We start from the raw sequence: 24,633 nt of genomic DNA on the forward strand, positions 1-24,633 counted from the left end.
AGTCTAAAAGGACGAGGGACAGTGGCCGGGCTGGACCGGCGGGGTGAGGGCTGAAGGAGCTTCGCACACGCCACGTGCTGAGCTGCAGAACTTTATTGGTTTCTGTGTGTCTAGCAAGGTTTGGGGACACGGAGGGGTGAGGCACGAGGTCCACCTGGGGGTCGGGGGCCAGTTCGGGTTGGCAGAGGAGCAGGGGGCTGGGGCCCGGGCTCCAGAAGCGGCGCTCAGCATGGGGGCCCGGCAGGGTGGCCCCTCCTCAGTGCCAGGTCATCTGTGGGAAGGACACGCGGGCAGGTGAGGCCCAGGCCAAGCGCTTGCTCTGCGCAGCCCGGTCTCCCGCAGCCCCCCGTCCCCAGCTGTCACCTTGGTCGGGCTGGGGGGGTATCTGGCTTTGTAGACCTCGTCGTTCAGCAGAGACCGCAGCAGGCACGAGCGGCGGTGAGAGAAGGTCTCGAAGCTCTTCCTGCCGTGGTAGGACCCCATGCCGCTGGCGCCTGCAGGAGGAGCCGGCTCAGGGCCCAGGTGGCCCAAGACCCACAGACACAGTGCCCACCCCAGGTTGTGCCTACAACCCTCATGTGCCCCTTTTCTGAGCCTCCTGGGGGTGGCCGCCAGGGCACCCATGCCAAGGACAACAGAGAGTGCGGAGGAAGAGCCTAACCCCAGCCATGCCACCAAATGGCTGTGTGATCTCTGGTCTGGGTGGCCCCTCTCAAGGACTCCATGAAACAAGCCAGGTGCACCAGGTGTCCCTAGGACCCAAAGGGCTCTCAAGTTAGATGTGGCTGATGCGGGGCAGGCAGAGGCCAGAAGCCCCACAGGACAGGTCACAGGGAGTCTGGGGCCCCGGGCTCCTCTGCCCCTCCCGAATTCCCTGGGTGAGTGTGCCCAGCCCTAGGGACACCTGGAGGGAGGCAGGGAGCTCACCTACGCCCCCAAAGGGCAGAGAGTTGACGGAGACGTGCACGATGACGTCGTTGGCCACCATCCCGCCGCTCGATGTCTCTGCGATCATCCTCTTGACCACCTGCAGCGAGAGCCAGCCGCTGGCCTCGGGCTCCCGCCCTCAGGACGCCCGGGCCTCCCTTCCCACCCTGCCGGGCCGTGTCCCAGAGCCACAAGGACACAAGCTGCTGGGGGTGCAGCCGCAGCCGGGGTCTCTTGTCCTCCCCACCCATAACGTGGCCCTCGGCAGCACGTGAGGAAATAGTAACAGCCACCACCCCCATGGCGGTGCCGGGCACTCATTCAGTGCTCTCAGGTCATGTCCCCGTCCTGATCTTAGAGGCAAAAGGGGCTCAGAGAGCTTGAGGGACTCGCCCAAGGTCACCAGGCTGATGAGTGTGGAGCTGCAGTGCGAACCCGGCCGTGGACTCTAGGTCCTGTCGCGTGCGGTGCACGTCCCAGGGCCCCAGTGGGCAGGCGGCCCCGGGCCCACCTTGCTGTCGTTGGAGAACACGTAGAGCGCCAGGGGCTTCTCGCGCTGGGTGATGAACTGGACGGCCTCCTCCAGGCTGCGCACACACACGATGGGCATCACGGGCCCGAAGATCTCCTCCTGCATCACCGGGGACTGCGGGTCCACGTCGGTGAGGATGGTGGGGGCTGAGGCGCGAGACGAGCCACCGTCAGTGGCTGCGGGGGACACCGTCTGCCCGGCACGTGCGAGCGACTAGACGCCCGTGTCAGCCCCAAGAAGGCGCGGGGACGAGGCCCCGAGAGCTCTGCCTCAGCCCCCACCCGCAACCGGGGCTCCATCCTGGCAGGCGGGGGACAACTGTGGCTTAAACTGCGTTGGGGGGGCCCAAGATCCACTGAAGCTCTTCACTGTCCCCAACAAACTGGGGGCAACGCAGGCCTCCTCTGGTGACCCACGAGCCTGGGCACGGGGGGCCCCTCATGCCGGGGCACATCTGGGGCTCTCATGGCCCTGCTGACGCTGCAGAGGTTGGGGACAGATGAAGCCCCTCTCTCTGGGCCTCTGTGGGGAGAAGGGCTCCTGGGGGTAGGGGGCTTCCCAGTCCCTGCCTGCCGAGGGCCCCAGCGTCTACCCCAGGCCCACTGGTGGGAGCCTTTGCACCCCACGGTGGCACCTGCTGGCGGGCATCCGTGCTCACTTTCTGTGAACTTGCTGGGACCAGCAGCCCTGCCAGGCGGGCCGTGCTCCTGAGGGGAGGGCACGTACCTATGTAGCGGGTGGTCGCGTCCCCTGTTCCCCCGTAGGCGACTTTCTGGCCCTCTATGAGGCCCATCACTCTCTGGAAGTGCTGGACGCTAATGATCCTTCCATAGTCACGGGACTTCCTGGCATCGTCCCCATAGAACTCCTGCGGAGAAGACGTGGGGCTTCAGGCTGAGATGGGACCTGCTGCGTGGCCAAAGGCTGTGCAGTCACATGTCAGCAGTGACTGCCTTTTCGTGATAGGATTCTAGCTGGAGCTTTTTTCTTTCTTCATGCTTTTTAATCTTTTCCCAATTATCTAGTGAGTGTGTATTACTTTTATGCACAGAAGGAAAGAAATCCAGCATCTCCTAAAGTCCTAGAAGTCAGCCATGGTGCCGCGCCCACCTCGTGCCCCAGACACTCACCACACCTGGGGGAGGAGGGACAACACTCACTTTCACTGACTTTTTGAGATTCTCCACAATTTGCTTCTGGATCGAGGGGTCGCAGAGGATGTAGTCGGGGGCCACACAGGTCTGGCCGCTGTTCATGAATTTCCCCCAGGCAATGCGTCTGTGAAAATCCCAAATTGGACGACATTCTGCAAGGCATGGGGAGCTCCCTGGGGACACCCCTCTGGTCTTACTCCCTTTGCTCAGGGTCCAGACTTAGTGCTGGAGGACTCGGCACAGGCCCTGAGCTTGCCCCCAGTGAGTCCTCCTAAGCAACCACTGGCTTCTAGACACTGGACTGAGCAGATCCATGCCCCTGACCATGGTGTCCTAACCTCCTCATGATGGGGGCGAATTTCTGGGGTGGGCTGCCTTTGTGTCCCCCTGATTGCACTCCTAGGGCCCAGCACGGTCAGGTGTCACTTCTACCCCCCGCCCCCAAGTCTTGGAGGGCCACACACGGGGTATATGGAGGTGGCCAGAGCCCTGGCTAGGGTCGGGAGGTATAGATGTGAGTCCCACCTCAGACCCTCGGACCCTCAGACCCTGAACAGCGGTGGCCCTTCTCCAGATCTCAGATCAGCCCCTGCCCCGGCAGAGGCTGGACACGTGAAGTTCTCCAGGGCCTGCACTTCCCACACTCGCTCTTCCTGCAGCCTCTGCTTGGAGCACCACTGCCCCAGTGATGCCACACAGCAGTCAGAGCTCAACCTAGACCTCTCTCCTTCCAGGAAGCCTTCCTGGACTTCCCCAAGCCTCTTCTATGTGGTCCCGCACTCCACGCCCCACCCCTCCACGGGGCTTCTGCCCAGGACTGCGGGCTCCATGAGGGTGGAGGCTGTGCGGGCGGCAGCTCATGGCACAGACGAATGGCTGCTGCAGCCAGACAGCCCAGAGCCTCCTTACCGGCAGGCCACTTCCAGATCGCAGTCCTTATCCACGTAGCAGGGGCTCTTTCCTCCCAGCTCCAGCGTGACGGGGGTCAGGTGCTTGGCAGCAGCCGTCATGATGATCTTTCCCACAGCCGTGCTGCCCGTGTACAAGATGTGGTCGAATCTCTCCTTGAGCAGCTCCGTGGTCTCAGGGACACCCCCGCTGATCACCGGGTACAGATCCTTCCATGCAAGTAGAGGGGAGGCTCAGCAAAGAGCGAGGCCTTCCCCACTCCTGCACGCGTGTGCGGGCAACAGGCCCCTTTCTGGCTCAGGGGCTCTGCTCACCCCAATGGGAGGGGACAGCTGCTGGCGGCTGCCCCAGATCCCATCCCTGGCTTGGCCCCTTGCTGTGAGAATTCACCACTTAACTCCTGAAGACCCAGTTGCCCACACTGTTACCCCTGAGCCCTGGAGATCACCTCACCTTGTCCAGGTACTGAGGGATGATGGTGGCCAGCAGGCTCGCCATGTTCTCACTCACCTCCGAGGGCTTGAGGACCACTGCATTCCCTGCAGAGCATGTGGAGTTAGGGCTACTCCCAGGCTACCCACCCAAAGGCTCTGCCCTCCCAGTGAGCAAGCCTGGAGTCGCCCCTGCATGGGCTGTGTCCTTGGAAGAGTGGATGGAAGAGTTGCTGGCACACAGCTCAGGAGCACACACAGGCCCACACATGGGCACACACAGTGGGAGCACACACAGTGGGGGCACACACAGTGGGGGCACACACAGTGGGGGCACACACAGTGGGAGCACACACGAGGACACAGGTGAGCACACGCCACGGGAGCACACACAGGCCCACACATGGACACGTGCTGCAGGAGCACACGAGGACGCAGGCGAGCACATGCCACGGGAGCACACACAGGCCCACACATGGACACGTGCTGCAGGAGCACACGAGGACGCAGGCGAGCACATGCCACGGGAGCACACACAGGCCCACACATGGACACGTGCTGCAGGAGCACACGAGGACGCAGGCGAGCACACAGCTCAGGAGCACACACAGGCGCACACAGGGGCACGTGCTGGCTAGAGCTGTGCCACCCGGCCCCCTGCAGCTGCTGAGATGTTGGAGAGGAGGGAAGGTCTCTGGGCCTGGTTGGGAGAGCAGCACGGGCCCTCCTGGTAAGAAAGCCCTGGTACATGTCATCAAGAGCAGCTCCCGCCCCACATGCTCCCCACAGGGAGAGACAGGCGGGCAGACACCTGAGCCTGGCGGGCCTCCAGCATCAGGAGGCCTGGCTGAATAGTCTGGTCCCGGCAGCCTCCTGGGACAGACTCATGAAACCGTCACCCGACCCCAGGCCCCCTCCTCCTACAGGGGCAGTGCTCAGTCACAAGTCCCTCTCCGGAGCGGAGCCCACAGCACCTGCAGCGATGGCGCCCACCATGGGCTGGACGACCAGGGTGAAGGGGTAGTTCCAGGTGCCAATGACGAGGACCACGCCCAGGGGCTCCGAGTGGATGAAGGTCTCGTCCTGCTGGCTCTGGGGCGTCTTCTCCACGGGCTTGTCCTCGGCCCACTCGGGGAGCTTCTTGATGGCGTTCTCGAGCTCCTCCACGGCGTAGGCCACCTCCTCGTGGTAGGCGTTCCACTCGTTCTGCGGGGACACGGCTGGCGTGAGCGGCGGGGCGGGGGCGGGGGGCCCGGGGCCCAGTGCCGGTGACCGACGCCGCTCACTGTGGGCCCAGCCCGGGGTGGGGGGCAGAGCTGAGCCGTCGCCACCGGGGCCAGGCAGGGTGGGCCGTGCGGAGTTTGAGGAGCCGGAGGGAGCCCCCAGCGCAGAGGGCTGCAGGCCTGGGTGGGGCCCTGCAGGGGAGGTCCCCAGGGGGTGCGGGGACCGCGGGAAGGGTTGTCTGGGAACGCTTATGGGCCAGGATGAGACGTGAGCCCAGGAGGGAGCCCTCGGGAGACCCCCTCGAAGCAGCGGGTGCAGGGGGGAGCCTGCCCGAGCGAGCCGGGAGGGCGGGCGCGGGGCACCTTGTGCAGGTCGGCGGCCAGCGCCCCCGCGATGTCCTGCTCGCGCTCGCGGATCATGCGCCGCAGCGCCTCCAGCTGCTGCGTCCGGAACTGCAGCGGGCGGCTCCGGCCCGAGTTGAAGGCGGCCCGGGCGCGCTTCACCACGTCGCTGATCTTGCTCATGGTGCCTGGGGACAGAGAGCGCCTGGCAGCGCGGGAGGAGGACGGGCGCGCGCCCGGGCACCCGCTCGCCGTCGGGGAAGCTCCCCGCTTCTGCCTGGTGCCTTCTGGGCAGCTCCCTAACTCGGACCTCGGGGCCCCTCCGGCTGTCACCCTGAGCAGATGACGGGCATCCGCAGTGGGGGCCCGGAAGCAGCGACCACGCGATCCCGAGCGTGACGGCTGAGGGTGGTTGGTGGCGCTGTGCTGGGCAGGGCACCCTGCAGTCCAGCGCGGCCTCCACCTGCCTGCAGAGCTGGCCACACGCTCCCAGGCAAACGCCCCACCAGCTCTGCCCTCTCCAGATTAGATCAGCTGAACACAGGTCAGGACCCCACACCCACGCTGATTAAGGAAAACCGAGCCCCAAAGTACCAGCACAGCCTTTCCGCTCAACCATTGAGCTCAAAAGCACTGGCGACCTGGCAGAACCGAACCAGGCTGTTTTTAAATCAGCGTGGGCCACGCCTGTGAGACACGGACCAGTGCCAGCAAAGGTGGCATGTCAGAGCTCCAGATTTCTGTGCAGAAGTGTGGAGGCGATTCCTCCTCCTGGAACAAGAAACCGCACTGGCAGATCAGCACGGCTCTCCTGGGGGCAGTTTGACAGCATCTAGCAAAAGCCTTTCCATCCTATTTGTCACAGAGAAATCCTGTGTCCTGTGACACAGGAGACACACTCCATTTCAGCGGTTTGTAGTATTACGGCGATCCTTAACATTCACGAATAAGAAAGTCACCACAGTTTGTATGAGGGTCTTCAAAAAACTCACGGACCGATCCGTGTTATCTTTGAATTCTATTTTTCTACAGACTTTTTGAAGTGCCCTCAGATATAACAGAGCAATATTGGAAACACCGCAAAGGCCGTCAGGAGGGGACAGTTCAGACGCGCCCGTGTGGGGGTCGTGGCCCAGGACTCAGGGATGAGACAGAGCGTTATTCAGCACATTCATCGGGGCTCTCATGCCACATGTGGCCCAGGGACCCAGGATAAGAAAACAGGCTACAGCAGAACAACAGGTGTGCTAGGCTTGTGCCACCCGTGTGTCCTCGCACGTGCCAGACAAGACCCAAAGTGTAGCTGTCACATGATGGGACTATTGACGGGGGGAATTATTGGAGATATACGGTTTCATCTTACATAGTGTTTGACTTTTTGCAATGAGCTTGTATTTTTGAAATGTTTGTTACATTTTTGAACAGGCAGTACATGCTCATGGCACAAAACTTAAGAGATACAAAAGGAAGCACAGTGAAAAGTCAGTTTCCTCCCTTCTCCATCCTCAGTCAGGTTCTGCTCTGCAAAAGCGGCACCGTTACCAATTCCTGACTCTCCTTCCAGAGTCGTTCAACTCACTTACTGATATTGCATAACTTTTAACATCAGAGGGAAAAAATAAGGCTATTTCCATTTTGCAAAAAAATCCCATAACAAACCTATATGTAGATATATGATCCTGCTTGAATTCCAGCAGGTAGTTTCTGGTACCTTCCACCACCTCCCCTCCCCATGGTGCTGACCCCCAGCCCCAGGCCTTCTGCACAGGAGGGAGGGACCCTGCTGGCACCCAGGCCCGTCCTGCTGACCACGACCCCAGCCGCACAGCCCTGCAGGAAGGTCCCGCTTCCCTCCCAAGCCTTGTGTGGCCAAACGAGGGCAGCAGCCTCCAAGGCAGGTGGCTCAAGGGCTGAGGGAGGGAGGCGGGGTGGGAGTGGCACCCCAGCATCACCACTCAGAACTGTGGCCTCCTGGGCCTCCCTGTGACACGGAGCCAGCAGCAGTGCCACTTCCCAGAACTGTGGAAAGATTACTGCAGGCGTAACGCTGTGCCCGGGCAGGCCTGGGCAGTGCCTGTTCTCGTCCCCATCCCCGTCCCCGTCCGTCCTCACACACTCTGTAGTAGCCCCATGCATAGAGGAGGAACAGCTATGCATCCGATTTACAGATGAGGAAAGCGAGACCGAAAAGCACTGCCCGCCCTGTGTCTGTTCTCACAGCTGGCAGGTGGCATGGTCAGGATTTGAGCCTGTGTCCGCCTCCATCGCACCCACGCCTTTAGCTGCTCAGCTTTGTCTGATGGCCGGTCAGGCCTCTCAGCCCACAGCCACCTTGGTCCGCCCGCTCCACGGATCCCCGGGACCTCCACCTCCTGGTGCTGGGGATGGCAGAGCTGCGGTGTAGGACCCCCAGGGCACCCACCCGGCAGGAGGCTCAGGAGATGGTGCACGTGGGGGTGGGGACCAGCAGCCCTCAGAGATGCACAGAGGACCTCTGACCCGTAGGGCCCCTGCTCCAAGTGCAGGCTCCACCTAGATATTCCTGCCTAGAAAAAAATAAGGAACGGGGGACAGGGAGTACCTGTGACACAGCTTCTGCCAGTGGCTGGAGCTCCTGGAATAAGCAGGAGCCACAAGGGATGTATTTAAGGACCCTCCTTCCCACCCACTTGGCCCTTGGAGTCCCTGCCCAGGAAGTTTGCGTGACAAGACAAAAAACAATATTCAAATGTGGGGTGTAGCGTGATCCGGACCTCCGCTCCCTCCAGACTGGGTTTTGGGGATTAGGTCCCAGGTTGTCTGCTTTTGTTTTATTCTGAAATGCAAGAATGTGTGTGTGAAGGCTTGGGCAGGGCTCACAGCCAGTCTTCAAAAGGGGCCTCTGTCTTTGCCCTGGGCGTGGGGGCCGCTGATTGATTCAATGTGGCATGCAGCGCCTGCACACTTCCCAAGACTGGTTGCCAGATGCTGTTCTCCAAGTGCCCTGCTTACATAAAGTCGGCAGCAGGGCAGCTACAAGTCACCGTGCACGGGCCTGTCCTCATCCCCCACCTCATGCACAGCTGCCAGGGCCCATGCAGGCAGAGACCCCAAGCCCGGGGAGCTGCAGGCTGGGGGCTTTCCACAGGGCTCTTTGCTGATGTGTGGATCTGCCCTCCTGTTGAATAGCAGAGAAGAGGCCTGAGTCCAGCGAGAACCGCCTGGAATCTCCCTCTGTGTGGTCACCCAGGAAACCGAGATGCTTGGGAAAGAAGGAATCTGCAAAGCCCCTTCTTCCGCCGTTCAACAGCTGTTTGCTGGGCTCCTGCTCTGCACCTCGCCGTGGGGAAGGAGGCCGCCGTGGAGCGATGCATCTGGTCGCTTCTGCCTCCACCGCCAGCGCTGCCGCCTCCCCCTGCCAGGCGCCTCCACTGCCCCCACCTGCCTGCAGCCGCCCTCCCAGCATCCATGCGTCCCTGCCTCCCAAGGTCCCCAGCACGATGCCGCCAGCCCCTAAGGATGTGTTCTTGCCCCCTTCCTCCATTCACCTGGAATGCCCTGAGCTGTATCGCCACCCACATGGCTCTTCTCAAATGTGACGTCAAACAGCACCCAAGCCCAGTCATCATCTGCCTCCTCCTCCAGAGCATCTGCATCCCTCTGACCTGCTGGGTCTGCTTATGTTGTGTGCTACCTGTCCCCCACCACCAGCAGCTAGAATTTGTTCACTGCCACAATCCCCAGTACCTGGATTAGTGTCAGGCATACAGCAGATGCTCAACTAATATTTACTGAATGATGGAATAAGCAGAAAATTTCAAAACAATATGAAAACTGGAGTGAGACAGCATCTGCAGAGGATGCTGGGGGCGCTCAGATGAGGGTCCCATGGGGGGGAGCATTGTCTGATCCGAGTGGGTGGCGTGCAGACGAGGAACAGCAAGGGGGCTTGGAACAGCAGAGGCAGGCAGCAGAGCCACGTGTCCACTGCAGTTTGTCACTAACGAGGTGTGTGTGTGCTGCGGCACACGGGTAAGGAGGCAGATGGTGCTCTGGGGCGAGGGCTCACGGAGGTCTGTGGCCAGGCGTGCCGTGGAGATGAGGGGCACCGAGGAGCTTATCATGCAGACATGTGTCTGATGTTTTTTGTTTTAGAGAATTCCCTGGATAAGGCACAGTCTTAGAGGGGTCTAGACCGAAAGCTCGGCTCTCAGCAATGCACGCCACAAATCACAAGACCCCAGACAAGACTGACAGAATGGGAAACATTTCAGGAACAGAAACGCATGGTGCCTGGGTGCCTGGTCTGGGAGGCATCCCCCGAGATGGGGAAGACCAGGTGCATGGGCCAGGCCTGCCGTGCCAGCCTCCCACTGTCTTCAGGTGGGAGCACCTGATTATCTCTGCAGACGACCCCTTCCCCTCTGCTGGTAGACTTGGCGAGGTGGTCAACCAGATGCCCTGCTCCAGCCTAGCTGGGGGTGGGCATGGGCCCCCCGCCAGGCCTCCAACTCTCCTGGGGACTTGTATCTTGAGGAGAGGGCAGGATGCAGGGCCCGAGACCGGGCGGAGCTGACTCATCATGACAGTGGCTCCGGGCAGCTTACCATCTCGCTCGCGGGCCCTGCTGAGGTCGGATTCTTCAGTCCCCTCTTCAGTTCAGTGGAAATGACTGCTGAACACTACGGGCTGTGTGTCCGTAGACAAGTTATTTCATTTCTCCGGGTGGCTGTTTCTTCATCTGAAAAACGGTCCAGTGGGAAGAGGCTGACAGGAGCCCCCAGCCCCTGCTTCTCTGGTCCTGGGGTCCTCCCCGCCTTCCTCAAACCTCTGCTGCGGTTTTCACTGCTTCTAAGGCGCCTCCATCCGTATTATGTCTTCCTTCATCTTTCAACCTGAAATTGACCTCCCTAACCTCTGAGGTCAATTTCATGCAGGCAAGTGGCAAGAGCAAGCCAGGGTGGCAAGGAATGCCTGAAGGGGCAGCACAGTGCCCGGCGTGCAGTGGCCACCATGGAAACACGAGGTGGCCTGGCTGTTGTCGCGAGCAGTAGCGGTGGGAGTGCCAGAGCAAGGAGCCTGGATGCAGATTAAATCTATGGAGAACAAAATCTTTTCCTGTTTGTTTTGGTTTGGGTTAGAGTTTCAGTTCTTGCATATGCTTGGGATGTAACAGAAACTCTTGCGGATACCTGCCTTTCGGATTGCAATCTTTGCAAGCCCTGATACTCTATCCCCAGCGCCTCATCCCAGCCCAGGATGTCACTCTCTCTCTCCTGGGCCACTGTCATCACGCCTCCTCCTGCTCACCTCCCATGATGCCTTCTCCACATGGCTGCCAGAGGGAAGCTTGTGCAATGAAGATCTCAGTTTGTTTCTCCCCTAATTAACATCCTTCAGTGGCTTTCTATTGTCCTTAGGAAATAAGCTTCTGTGGCCTTTGAGTCTCCACGTGGCCTGGCTCCTGGCCGCCTCCTGTCCTCGCTTTGTACCCCTCCCACCACTCTCATTACTTCCCAGTCCACTAGCATTCCTCGAATGGGCCAGGTGACGTCCTACCACAGGGCCTTTGCACATGCCATTCTCGCACCCTGGGACACTTTCTCTCCTACTCTGCACCTGGCTAACTGTTCAGATTTCAGCTTCCCTGATCTCTCCCTTCCAAAATAATACCTTTCTTACTTCCAGGACCCTGTCACAATTTGGCAGTCATATTTTCGTTTGTGTGACTGCTTTGATTGGTTTTCTTCTCTTCTTGTCCCTCCATTAACTGGAATTTCCACAAAGGCAGTGGTCCCAACATTTGTTCAGTACTGTATCCCCTGCGCTTAGCACAGTGCTGACCCATAGGAAGACCTCAGAAGACGTAGAATTAGCCCAATGTGCCAAATCATGCCAGTGGGTGCGGGTGTGGTCTAAGCCAAGACCAGGTGAAATTATCAATCATCTAGCAAGATGATGGCCAGCAAATTCACCTAACGCTAGCAAAAGGGTGTTGAGTGAATGGATGAAAAGTGAGTTTACTTAAATTTCAAGGAACATTTAGGTTAGGAATAGCTGTTGGGAGAGGAAAGCCACTATTTTTTTTTAAGAGGAGAAGGGAAAAAACTTAGTGAGTCTGGGGGATTATCTCTCCTTTCTGTTTGGAGAGAGGGAGGCAGGAGAGACCCAGAGACCCAGAACGTGCTGCGGGAGAACCGGCTGAGAAGGGGCTCGGGTTCCATGCCACGCGGGGGCTGAACGTCCCCGCGTCAGAGGTGAGTTTTGAGGGGAAGGAGAGAAGCCCCTGGAATTAGAACAAAGCCTGTGACAAAGCCCTGAGGCACGCTCCAGAAATGTCGAGCTGCACGGTGAACAGAGCCCACGTGCAGCACCTCTCGTGGTGGCCAGAGGCCATCTGTGAGTCCGTGATGGGAACGCTCAGGAACAGAACTCTCTGAGCGAAGGCCTGGCAGGTGACCCCAGTAGGTGGAGCCTTAATGGTCATTCGTTTGGAGAAAGATCACATAACCAGGAAGGGCTGCTATCCTAGATGAGCCACGTCCAGGCCGGTGTCCCTCCTGGAGCCGCCACTAAGCAGGAGGCCACCACACAAGGTGCCCCCTCACCGTGGGTGAGGCGCTGACAGTTCTGGCAACTGCTGGGATGCCTTGGTTCCCATCCCACGCACCCCAGCTGCCTTCCCACACCCGGGCCCCCCAGCCATTTGCAAGCAGGGAGAAGGTGCTTTGGTACCATTGACTTGGCAGCTATTCTTGTCACAGTAAAAAAGACAGACAGTCACAAGTGGTGGCAAGGATGTGGAGAAGTCAGGAGCCTCCTGCTATGCTGGGGGTTATGTAAGATGGGGTGGCCACTTTGGACATGGTCTGGCAGTTCCTCAAAGAGTTATACATAGAGTTACCACGTAACCCAGCAAATCCATTGCTAAGTACACGCCCAAGAGAAATGAAAGTGCATGGCCATGAAAAACTTGTACACAAATGTTCATAGCAGAATTATTCATAATAGCTAAAAAGTGGAAACAACCCAAATGCCCACCAACTGATGAATGGATAGACAGGATGTGGCCTCACCATGCGAGGGACAGTACTCGGCCCTAAAAAGGAATAGAGTACTGCTACCGGCTCCAACACAAGCGCACCCTGGAAACAGCACGACAAGTGAAAGAAGTCACACGCACAGATCACACGTGGCAGGTTCCCTTACGTGAGATGTCCAGGAAAGGCCAATCCATAGAGACCGTAGCGCAGCGACTCCCCGGCGTGGGGCAGGCGTTGGGGGCAGAGGACAGGGAGTGAATGATGGGTCTAAGGCTTCTTTTAGGGGAGATGAAAATGTTGAAAAATAGACTGTGACAGTGGTTGCACGAAAAACCAAAAAACCAAAAAAACCCCCACCATTGAATTCTACACTTTAAATAGGTGAATTGTGTAGTATGTTAATGATATCTCCATAAAGCTATTTAAAAATTTACATTATAAGGGCCGAGCCCGTGGCGCACTCGGGAGAGTACGGCGCTGGGAGCCCAGCGACGCTCCCGCCGCGGGTTCGGATCCTATATAGGACTGGCCGGTGCACTCACCGGCTGAGTGCCGGTCACGAAAAAAGATTAAAAAAAATAAAAAATAAAAAATTTAAAAATAAATAAATAAATAAATAAAAAACAAAAATTTACAATTATATTCAGTGTATTCACTCTAAAAAAATGGAAAACAAATTCAAAAAATTTTTGGAACCTCCTGTACAGAATAATTTTAAAGACTTTCTGTAGCTCCCCCACCATCAGCCAGCTGGAGCCTGACGCTCCACTCGTCAGGCATGGGCTGGGCACAGTGACCCCCTTTCACAGGGGACAGTACGCACAGGAGGGAAAGGAGTAACTGTCCAGTGGAAACACCCAACAAGCAGGACCACACCCAGCTGACCAGGTGACCATCAGCAGGGATGAGTCACGTTCATCGTGTGTATTCTTGACAGGCAGGCAGGACCTCTGTCGTCTTCCTCCCCCAAACCCATAACCCCAGTCTAACCACGACAGAAACATCAGACACACACGTCGGAGAGACATTCTACAAAAGTCCTGACCAGTGCTCCTCAAAACTGTCGAGGTCATCAGGAACAAAGGAGGTCCGAGCCAGGAGGAAACGTGACAGCTAAATGTGATGTGGGGTCCTGGATGGGATGCTGGGACATGCTGGTCTTTGCAGCTTTTCTGTAGACCTAAAATTTAAAAGTTTCTAAAATAGCTTGTTTTAAAAGCCCATTTGGATGTATCGCGTGGAGTGAAATGGGCTCCGGCTCCCGGGCTCTCCGGCCGTGTGACCCAGGAAAGACATCCTCTCTGGGCCGGGTCCCCATCAGTGGTTCCTCCTCCGTTCTACTCCTCCCACTGCCTGGTGAGCCATCCCTCCTCCTCCCACCCACGGGTGTCACCTCCCCACTGAAATCCACTATAGCACCCTTGGGCTGGCTGGGGGTCCTTCACGTACAAGTATAAACTTGAGGACGAGACACTGACGGTGGGGCTTACGGCCCCAGGGCCGGGCTCGGCTTCACCACCTGCACGTGGCTTCTGACCTAGGGAGGACCCTTCCGGGCCCTGTCCAATCCCAGCACTCAGCAGGTGGGGTCTTGGCCAACAACTCTTTAATGGCCAAGGGTGAGCTGCAAGAGGACACTGATATTTGTCAGCCAGCTACTGTTTACAGAGCCCCTGCTTGGAGGGGCATGAAGTCAGCAGAACTGGCCATGCCCAGGGCTCCTTCTGTAACTGAACCAAACTTGGGTCCGTTCACCCAACACGCAGCTAATGCGAAGATACTGAGACCAGGTTGCAATGAGGGGAATTAGGCTTTAATTACGAGGCCAAGTAATTGGAAGTCAGGCAGCTAATGCTGAACAAGAACCCGAGCTCTTTGAAAGCTTGCAAGCAAGGATTTTTAAGGTTAAGGGAGAGACTGGTGGGTGGGAAGAGCAGAAGGGGGTGCGGACGTGCAAGCAGCCTGCACAGGACAAAGAGTCGGCCCTGGCTTCTGCTTAGCACTCTCCTGGCTCGTCAGCCTGGGGTCCTTCTTCCACATCTGGTCAGCACATTCCAAGGGCTGGGACACTTGATTGAGTCCTTGTCCCTGTAAAAACATCTCAAGGGTTCGTGTCAAGATGATGCATTCGATCCTAGGAGCCTGGTTTGTGGCTGTCTCTATTACTTGGGTAACGTCTTGTTTTGCCTTCTCTTACTCCCTCCTCAGTTGCTAGTTGTAAATCTCAGCTCCTTCACTGGAGAGGTCAGTTCTCAGATCCTCAAGCACTTTTAATTTGGGGGGACCAATGCCACAGCTCTCCTTCATCTAAGTTTCTCGGGGGCTTTATCGAGAAGGGGTCCCCACTTGGTTTCTCCTCCCTGCTGCAGCTGCACCTTCTGGGGAAGACACAGGAAAGGGTCCTGGGGCCTCTTCATCTCTCCTTATCTGCTGCAGCGAAGCCGCAGGTTTGCAGCCCAGGGAGTAAGTGGGAGCAAGAGGGAGCCTCCCCCAAGGCTGCTGCAGGGGTCCCCAGTCCTCACCTGCTCCCTCGGACTTTGCCCCTCCTAGGAAGCCAGAGCTCCGAGGTCTTAAACCCCAGGCTGAGTCAGGGCAAGGGCAGCCCAGCGGAGCAGAAGGCTGGAGGTGCAGTGCCAGGCCGTCCTGGCTAAGTCGACCCTCCAGGCAGGGCAGAAGAAAGTGCAAGTCACTGTGAGTTGGGCACCAGCCACCTGGCAGCAGGAATGCCCGGGCCCATCCAGCCCAGGCAGAGCCCGCCTGAATCACTGCCTGGCCTGGAGCCAGTCACAGAGCTTCTGCAGAGCCGCCACGCCCTGGAGGGGTCACAGCTGGCACACGGGAGGGCAGGCCTGGGCATGCTTGCTTGGCACTGCTGTGGGTTTGGGAAGCCCCACCCTGGATCATAACAAACAAATTGAATGCACCCTCATCACACGACATATAACGTTTACTCTAAAAAGTTTTCAAGTTTTATTTCTTCACAATAATCACACAAATGTAATTCACAAACACACATAAACACGATAAACATTTTTTAGCTCCGTCTTTTTCTGTCATACTTATTTGTCTCGCCCTTTCTTAATAGGAGCATCCCACAAATAATCTCCTGTTTTTCTCAATGCTTATATAATATACGAAAAATACCAAAAACGTATGGGACACACTGGGAGTTGTCGCTGTTTTAAAAACGGGGTCTCATCCACACACGTTTCTGCATCTGCTGGTTCCACACAGGGGTGTGTGGGGACAGCCCCTCCAGGGCAGCCGCACAGGCGGTGCCTGTTCTTTCTCACGCAGTTTGATGTCAGTATTCATGATGTTGACTATGCACGTGGCCACCACGGTCCCTGTTGATGGGAAACCACGTTGCTTCCAGATTTTGACCAATGCTCCCTAAACTCCCTTGAACTTACTGATGCTTTTCCTTCTACATAATAGATTCCCAGGAATGTTTGCATTTTTAATTTTCATAGATGTTTCCAGATGGTGCACAAAGGCTGCCCCTAAGAGCAAAGTGCTCTCCGGTGTTTCTTTGGCCCACGTTTCCCTGACCCCGGTGAGCTGCAGCGTTGTTCACACAGGCACCAGCACTTTGCACCTGTGCTCCGGGAGCCGCCGTCCTTTCCCGTTTCTTGCTGGGTTTGTGTTTTCCTCGTCAGTGTTTAAGAGCTCTCTGACTATCTTTGCTATCTGCATTACTAGTACCTTCCTCAATCTTTGTCCACAAACTTTATGTTATCTTTTTCTGTAGAAAAGTTTTTTTTTCCTTTTTGTTTTTTTGTGACCGGTAAGGGGATCGCAACCCTTGGCTTGGTGTCGCCTGCACCGCACTCAGCCAGTGAGCGCACCGGCCATCCCTATATAGGATCCGAACCCGTGGCAGGAGCGCTGCTGTGCTCCCAGCGCTGCACTCTCCTGAGTGAGCCACGGGGTTGGCCCTGCAGAAAAGTTTTTATATAAGGGTACCTCAAAAAGTTCATGGAAGAGTTGAATGAAAAGATAATACAAATCCTTGCACAACTTTTTTGAAGGCACCGCATACGGCCACATAGAACTTTCTTGGTTTTACTTTGGATTAGGTGGCTTTTCCCTGCCCCTATAGTGTTCCACTAATTCTCGGATTTTCTTGTAAGATTTTTATTGTTTTTATTATTTACTTTGAATCTATCCAGGATTTGTTTTATGCATGGAGATGGAAGTCCATGTTTGTTTTCTTGCAGATGGGGAGCCCGTTGTACCAACAGGTAATAACCACACCACCCTTACCTAGTCTTCACTGTGTGCCAGGTACTGTTCTGAGCACCTTCCCTGTATTAACTCATTTAATCCTCACAACTACCCAAGAGGCAATAACTATTCTTATCTCCACTTTATAGATGAGGAACTAAAGTACAGAGAGGCTAAGCTATTTGCCTAAAGTCACAGAGCTAGTAAGTGACAAAGAGCCTGGTTTCACCGAGGAATCCAATCTCAGCACCCACCTGGCACCCTTCTGCCAAATCCACGTCCTCCAGGCCTTCACACTTGTGGCCAGAGTACTGAGTGTGGTTTCCTCAGAATTCTTTGAACCTCTCCTGAAGCTGTATGTCTCCCGCCTTGTCCCTAAGCTCGGATGTCTCTGCTACCCCCTTTTTCCGTTACCAACGAAAGTGCAAGTCACGATGAGCTCAGGGTTTTCTGCTTCGTGGAGCGCTTGAAAGACCAACTTATGCGTTCGGTTGCTTGTCCTTTCTGATATAAATGTGAATGTCAATGTATATTTTCTAGTTCATTGATTTCTGTTTTTGTCTTTGTCAGTTCCTTCCTCCTAGTTATTCTGGTATTTAGGCTACTATGTCCTTACATTTTCGGCTGTGTATTTCCATACAGAAGGCATGGAAGTCTTGAACTTCCCTTTGAATACAGGTCTGCTGTGTCCCAGGGGCTGGAGAATCGAGTGTGCTTATGCTTTCTCAATAGTTCTTAAATTCCCTCTTGAAGTCCTCTTTAATCCAAGTGCTTTCTAGAAGTGTTTCTTAATTTCAGATAGTTAATATTTTACGGGTCACACTTTATTACCAATCATCAGATTATGATAAAAATATGGCTTTTTTCTCTATTGGTTAAGGTTTTCTTGTGGTCGAACATATAATTAACTTTTGTAGCAATTCCACGGACATGTGACTAAGATGTATGTTTTCTTTTCTTTTTTTTTTTTTTTTTTTTCTCGTTTTTCCGCACCGGTCAGTCCTATATAGGATCCGAAACCGCGGCGGGAGCGTCGCTGCACTCCCAGCGCAGCACTCTACCAAGTGCGCCACGGGCTCGGCCCTAAGATGTCTGTTTTCTGTTTATGGATGTAAGAATCTCCACCTCCCAAATGACATGTATTGATTAGTCCTCCATATCGTTTCCTTTTATTTACTTGGTCTGTCTCATGCGGCGAGATGTGTATTGAAATCTCCCCCTGAAAATGAAAATCTCCTTACAATTCTAGTAGCTTTTCTTTGCGTACTTAACCACCATTTTGCTCGACTCATACAGGCAGGCTTATGACTTTCAGTTTCTCTATGATTTTTGCTTTTCTTGTCCTTTTATTTTTTTTTAGCTCGACCAGCTCAGATGACATGGGGGGTAGTTCAGCAAGTCGCCTGCATAAGAGGATACCCCAACAGCAAAGAAATGCACCCCTTCTTGCAGGTACCCCCAAAAGGGATTATCTTGGAGTCCCCTCAGTTGGCTTAGAGTAGTGGGGGAGTCCGTCTGCGCTGGGGGGGAGTCCGTCTGCGTTGGCGGGGAGTCCGTCTGCATTGCTGGGGGAGTCCGTCTGCGTTGGCGGGGAGTCCGTCTGCGTTGCTGGGGAGTCCGTCTGCGTTGGGGGCGAGTCCGTCTGCGTTGGGGGGGAGTCCGTCTGCGTTGTTGGCACGGAGTCCCTCTGCGTTGGCGGGGAGTCCCTCTGCGTTGGGGGGGAGTCCGTCTGCGCTGGGGGGGAGTCCGTCTGCGTTGGCGGGGAGTCCGTCTGCGCTGGGGGGGAGTCCCTCTGCGCTGGGGGGGAGTCCGTCTGCGTTGGGGGGGAGTCCGTCTGCGTTGGGGGGGAGTCCGTCTGCGCTGGGGGGGAGTCCGTCTGCGTTGGGGGCGAGTCCCTCTGCGTTGGGGGCGAGTCCCTCTGCGTTGGCGGGGAGTCCGTCTGCGTTGCTGGGGAGTCCGTCTGCGTTGGGGGGGAGTCCGTCTGCGTTGGGGGCGAGTCCGTCTGCGTTGCTGGGGAGTCCGTCTGCGTTGTTGGCACGGAGTCCCTCTGCGTTGGCGGGGAGTCCCTCTGCGTTGGGGGGGAGTCCGTCTGCGCTGGCGGGGAGTCCCTCTGCGCTGGGGGGGAGTCCGTCTGCGCTGGGGGGGAGTCCGTCTGCGCTGGGGGGGAGTCCGTCTGCGTTGGGGGCGAGTCCCTCTGCGTTGGGGGCGAGTCCCTCTGCGTTGGGGGGGAGTCCCTCTGCGTTGGGGGGGAGTCCCTCTGCGCTGGGGGGGAGTCCGTCTGCGCTGGGGGGGAGTCCGTCTGCGCTGGGGGGGAGTCCGTCTGCGTTGGGGGCGAGTCCCTCTGCGTTGGGGGCGAGTCCCTCTGCGTTGGCGTGGAGTCCCTCTGCGTTGGGGGGGAGTCCCTCTGCGTTGGGGGGGAGTCCCTCTGCGTTGGGGGGGAGTCCGTCTGCGTTGGGGGCGAGTCCGTCTGCGTTGGGGGCGAGTCCCTCTGCGTTGGCGGGGAGTCCCTCTGCGTTGGGGGGGAGTCCCTCTGCGTTGGGGGGGAGTCCGTCTGCGTTGGGGGGGAGTCCGTCTGCGTTGGCGGGGAGTCCGTCTGCGCTGGGGGGGAGTCCGTCTGCGCTGGCGGGGAGTCCGTCTGCGCTGGCGGGGAGTCCGTCTGCGCTGGCGGGGAGTCCGTCTGCGTTGGGGGGGAGTCCGTCTGCGTTGCTGGGGAGTCCGTCTGCGTTGGGGGCGAGTCCCTCTGCGTTGGGGGCGAGTCCCTCTGCGCTGGGGGGGAGTCCGTCTGCGTTGGCGGGGAGTCCCTGTGCGTTGGGGGGGAGTCCGTCTGCGTTGGGGGCGAGTCCGTCTGCGTTGGGGGCGAGTCCGTCTGCGCTGGGGGCGAGTCCGTCTGCGCTGGGGGCGAGTCCGTCTGCGCTGGCGGGGAGTCCGTCTGCGCTGGCGGGGAGTCCGTCTGCGTTGGCGGGGAGTCCGTCTGCGTTGGGGGGGAGTCCGTCTGCGTTGGGGGGGAGTCCGTCTGCGTTGTTGGCACGGAGTCCCTCTGCGTTGGCGGGGAGTCCCTCTGCGCTGGGGGGGAGTCCGTCTGCGCTGGGGGGGAGTCCGTCTGCGCTGGGGGGGAGTCCGTCTGCGTTGGGGGCGAGTCCGTCTGCGTTGGGGGCGAGTCCCTCTGCGTTGGCGTGGAGTCCCTCTGCGTTGGGGGGGAGTCCCTCTGCGCTGGGGGGGAGTCCCTCTGCGCTGGGGGGGAGTCCGTCTGCGTTGGGGGCGAGTCCCTCTGCGTTGGGGGCGAGTCCCTCTGCGTTGGCGTGGAGTCCCTCTGCGTTGGGGGGGAGTCCCTCTGCGTTGGGGGGGAGTCCGTCTGCGTTGGGGGCGAGTCCCTCTGCGTTGGGGGCGAGTCCCTCTGCGTTGGGGGCGAGTCCCTCTGCGTTGGCGGGGAGTCCCTCTGCGTTGGCGGGGAGTCCGTCTGCGCTGGGGGGGAGTCCGTCTGCGCTGGGGGGGAGTCCGTCTGCGCTGGGGGGGAGTCCGTCTGCGCTGGCGGGGAGACCGTCTGCGCTGGCGGGGAGACCGTCTGCGCTGGCGGGGAGACCGTCTGCGCTGGGGGCGAGTCCCTCTGCGTTGGGGGCGAGTCCCTCTGCGTTGGGGGCGAGTCCCTCTGCGTTGGCGGGGAGTCCCTCTGCGTTGGCGGGGAGTCCGTCTGCGCTGGGGGGGAGTCCGTCTGCGTTGGCGGGGAGTCCCTGTGCGTTGGGGGGGAGTCCGTCTGCGTTGGGGGCGAGTCCGTCTGCGCTGGCGGGGAGTCCGTCTGCGTTGGGGGGGAGTCCGTCTGCGCTGGCGGGGAGTCCGTCTGCGTTGGGGAGAGGAAGGGAAAAGGTCCCCCCTCCTTAGGCTCATGACTCCCTCCACTCTTACAAACTCTGCAGTTTCTAGTGTTCTGTTTACTTGGCAGAGAAATGCTGGAAGAGATGGAAGAGCCAGTTCTCTTCCCCTACTCTTGGGAAGGGTCCCCACAGGAGCAAAGAGCCCAGAACACACAAAGGGAGTACAGAACCCAAGATGATGGTGGCTTTTCAGGCCTTGAGACCCTTGGTGGGGGGTGAGATTTGGTGAGTCCTCTGAGTCCATGCTTCCCAGACAGAAGCACAAGCCATTTAGCCTGGGCCCATCCTTGGTGATACTGGAGAGGGACTGGCAACCGCTCTCAGGACCACTGAGGTACCTACAGAGTGGCTGGCCTCATTCACAATATCCATATAAAGGAACGCTATTCAGCCTTAAAGAGGAAGGCAATTCAGACACATGCAACAACATGGACGAGCCTTGGGGACATTATTGCTGAGTGCAATAAGCCAGTCACCACATTACAAATACTCTGTGATTCCACTTATACGAGGTACTTGAGGTAGTCAAATTCACAAAGGTAAAAAGCAGAACGGTGGCTGCCAGGCCTGGGGAGAGAATGTAGAGTGATGTTTAATGGGTACAAAGTTTCATTTGGAGAAGATGAAAAAGCTCTGGAGATGGGCCGACCCTGTGGCTCACTCGGGAGAGTGTGGCGCTGGGAGCGCAGCAGTGCTCCCGCTGTGGGTTCGGATCCTATATAGTGATGGCCAGTGCGCTCACTGGCTGAGCACAGTGCAGACGACACCAAGCCAAGGGTTGTGATCCCCTTACTGGTCACGAAAAAGGACAAAAAAAAAAAGAAAAAGCTCTGGAGATGGATGATGGTGATGGGGTAACACAACAATGTGCATGTATTTGGTGGCACTGAACTGTACACTGAAAATGGTAAATTTTGTTATATATGTTTTATTAAAATTAAAAAAATTTTTCTAAATTCATTGCCCCAGTAATACAGTAAATCCAACTACAGCCATTTACTGAGCCTAACTGGGTGTGGTGCTGGAGCTACAGTGGTAACAAAAGGGAGAGGTGGCCCTTGTCCTCATGGGGCTCCCACCAGCAGGGAAGGCAGAGGCGGCTGCAGTGAGCAGGGCAGGGGCTCGCAGGAACTGGGAGGACCAGATCTGCCAGGCTGGGGTGGCTCTTAGAGAAGCACGAGAGTGGGGAGGTGCTCCTGGGTCCGTGCAGCAGCCCCAGCCTTGTGTGTGCAAGGCTGGACCTGGGGAGCGCCAGGGATGCAGAATGATCAGGCCGAGGTCAAAGCAGCGGTAACGAGGGCGGGGGCAGGATGGAGCACGGCCTGGGGGGGGGATGCACAGAGGACTTTTCATGTATTTAATTTCTACAGCTGGGTGGAGGGAACACGGGTGTTTGTTAAATATACTGTATACATTTTTATATGCCAGAAACATTTGGTTTTTTTTAAAGGAGAAAAACATAGATTTTGAGGTGCCTGTGAGACGTGGAGCGTGCTGCGATGGGCGCCTCCGGACTTAGAGGCAGAGAGTGGGACCTGTTTAGGCACGAGCAGCTTCACTGCCAGCCTCAACCAGGTCAGCATAAAACTGGGGCGGCCCGCAGCCGACAGGACCAGGCTGGTGCAATGAATGAGGTGCAGCATTCGACCAAAGGCTTCGTGTCCTTGACAAAGGGCAGATGTTCCAACAGACAGATAGATCAGAAAAGGAGCTTTAAAATAGTGTGTTTTCTACAATCCCATTTTGGTAAAAGATCTTGTGCGCACAGGAGAAACATCATCTGGGCAAGATGAACTGAAATGCTAACATCGTGTCTGGGGCTGCGGGGGGTTGTTGACTTTTTGCTCATTTGTGTGTAAGCAGGTTTCTGGGGAGAATGCGGGGTACACACGAATGTGAACAGGGTGAGCAGGTGGGGGAGCAGGTGGGGGATGACCGTGAGGGGAGGCGGCCGCTGAAGGAGGAGGCCGGGGGAGCTCTGCGGGGCGGGTGGCAGTGGAGGGGCGATGGGGGCATCTCAAGAGAAGTCGGGGAAGAGGCTGCGGCAGGCCCGTCCCGTCCGGGGAACCCAGACAAGACGCAGCAACACCCGGACTCTGCCTCGAGGTAGAGGCGTGGTGCTCGGTTCCACTGCAGGTGACAGCCCGGCGGAGCCCGTTCAAGTGCAGAGGAGCCTCACGGCAGCCGCCGACCAGACCTTGGTCTCCGCACACTCAGAGGGAAGGCACAGAGTACAGAGTCCCTGGCCCCGGCGTGCTCTCAGTAAGAGGGACCTGGACTGTGCCCCACGGAGGCAGGGAGGGAGCCTCTGGAGCACGGCCACCTCCTCCTGCCTGACCCCAGAGCCGGTCTGGACTGTTTGTTCTCCTATGAAAGCGCTGCGAATGAGAGAAGCTGTGTTCTCTCCTAACTGATGACGCCTGTCGGGGACCAGTCGGGTCTGCACAGGAGCTAAGGACCCACCATTGGCAAATCAGTGCCCTATTTTTCAGTGTATACCTATTTTTTCCCTATTTTTGAATTAAAATGTACATAAAATTTGCCACCTACCAGTTTTAAGTGTGCAGTTCAGTGACATTAGCTACGCCCAAAGTGTTGTGCAGCCGTCACCACCGTCCAACTCCACAACCTGTTCATCTTCCCCAGTGCAAACCCTGCACCCATTAAACACCAACTCCCCATCCCCTCCCTCCCTGGCAGCCACCATTCTGTCTCTACGGATTTGACAGCTCTAGGGACCTAAGTGGGATCACACAATACCTGTTCTTCTGTGTCTGGCTTATTTCACTCAGCATAATGTCCTCGAGGCTCACCCATGTTGTAGTGTGTGTCACTACTACCTTACTTTTTAAGGTCAAATAATATTCCATTATCCATATAGACCACATTTTGTGCTCCTCCTTTAGCCTCTAGCAGACACCCCCCCGTTTTTCTGCCAAGGCCCCCTGACACCAACCCCTCGAGCAGGTGCACTGGACAGAGCCCCAGCTCTCACTGCCAGGCCCCCGGCCCCCGAGGCCCTTCTGGCCCTACAAAGTGTTTGGGAGCAGCTGGCGGATGTGAACTCTTGGCCATTTGATTTTTCAGGTGTCAGACAGATGCCTATTTAGAACATGCCTCAAGCATCAGCAGATACATATACAAGTTCTCCCCAAGGTGCTGCTGAAGAGAGGTGCGGCAGCCTCAGCCCTCCCTCTGGGGGCACACAGAGCACAGTCTTGGCCCAGGGTCCCTCCGAGCAGAGCCCAAGCTAAAGGCTGCTGTGCGTGGGCTTCACTGGAGACTGTGGTTCCAGAGGAGCAGGAGAGAGACAAGTGGGAGAGAAACATAGCTCAGAGAAACCTAAGCGATGTGAGGCCTGCCACACTTATCCAGCCCAGAGAGCAGTGTGCATGGGGCTGCAGTCACACCCCCTCACCCGTGTGCAGAATAATTGCCAAAAATGTACATTTCGGCAATAGGGTCCAGACTAGCTGCCACCATCAACAGGTACACATCACCCAAATGTCCTCACGAGCTGTACAGTGCGACCCTCACTCTTCATTTGTGGCTAAGTTCCTGGAGTTTATGGTGCAAAGAGCAATGTGTAGCCCATAGTAGCTTATGATATTTTAGTGAACCAATGTTAAGTTCTTGGCAAACAACTCTGGAACTGTCCCCTAACTGCTCCCTTTCTCCCTTTCAAAATCTATTTGTAACTGCTGAGGAGTGGAGTACATAATCAGGGCAACTTGAATTTGTGGCTCCTGGGCTGCAGTCTTCAACCCCGGCCCAGATAAACCTATGGTTTTATATATTTTTGCCTCGGTTTCTTTCTTTAGGCTAACACAGGGAAGGAGAGACAACAGAAGGGTGCACTGCTGAGTGGGGTCCTGGCTGCTCACTTCTGCGGGACCATCTGAGGACCAGTGTGGCTGGTCTCAAGAGATGGTGGCACATTGAGGATTCCGCACTGGTCTCTGCTGCTGGCAGATTGGGCATTAGCAAAATCAGCCTG

At 57.0% G+C, this 24,633-nt stretch overlaps 2 protein-coding genes and 1 long non-coding RNA gene across 3 annotated transcripts; all 3 read right to left on the minus strand.

Moving 5' to 3' along the window:
- Positions 1 to 90: 90 nt before the first annotated feature.
- ALDH3A1 (aldehyde dehydrogenase 3 family member A1) lies at positions 91 to 8,112 on the minus strand. The gene is made up of 11 exons (XM_063111130.1): positions 8,100 to 8,112; positions 5,540 to 5,706; positions 4,928 to 5,159; positions 3,976 to 4,061; positions 3,523 to 3,731; positions 2,620 to 2,737; positions 2,186 to 2,327; positions 1,439 to 1,605; positions 928 to 1,027; positions 364 to 494; positions 91 to 271 (listed from the first exon to the last, which is right to left on the minus strand). Exons 2-11 carry the CDS (start codon positions 5,699 to 5,701, stop codon positions 257 to 259), a joined length of 1,362 nt encoding a protein of 453 aa, XP_062967200.1. The 5' UTR covers positions 5,702 to 5,706; positions 8,100 to 8,112; the 3' UTR covers positions 91 to 256.
- Positions 8,113 to 14,331: 6,219 nt separating this feature from the next.
- LOC134389249 (uncharacterized) lies at positions 14,332 to 15,196 on the minus strand. The gene is made up of 2 exons (XR_010024691.1): positions 15,063 to 15,196; positions 14,332 to 14,918 (listed from the first exon to the last, which is right to left on the minus strand). It is a non-coding gene; the product is annotated as an uncharacterized LOC134389249 (long non-coding RNA).
- Positions 15,197 to 18,235: 3,039 nt separating this feature from the next.
- On the minus strand, positions 18,236 to 22,279 carry LOC134387365 (uncharacterized). The gene is made up of 2 exons (XM_063109852.1): positions 22,112 to 22,279; positions 18,236 to 20,602 (listed from the first exon to the last, which is right to left on the minus strand). Exons 1-2 carry the CDS (start codon positions 22,277 to 22,279, stop codon positions 18,236 to 18,238), a joined length of 2,535 nt encoding a protein of 844 aa, XP_062965922.1.
- Positions 22,280 to 24,633: the final 2,354 nt, after the last annotated feature.

This window comes from Cynocephalus volans, chromosome 10, assembly GCF_027409185.1.
Source record: "Cynocephalus volans isolate mCynVol1 chromosome 10, mCynVol1.pri, whole genome shotgun sequence".
Lineage (NCBI taxonomy): Eukaryota > Metazoa > Chordata > Mammalia > Dermoptera > Cynocephalidae > Cynocephalus > Cynocephalus volans.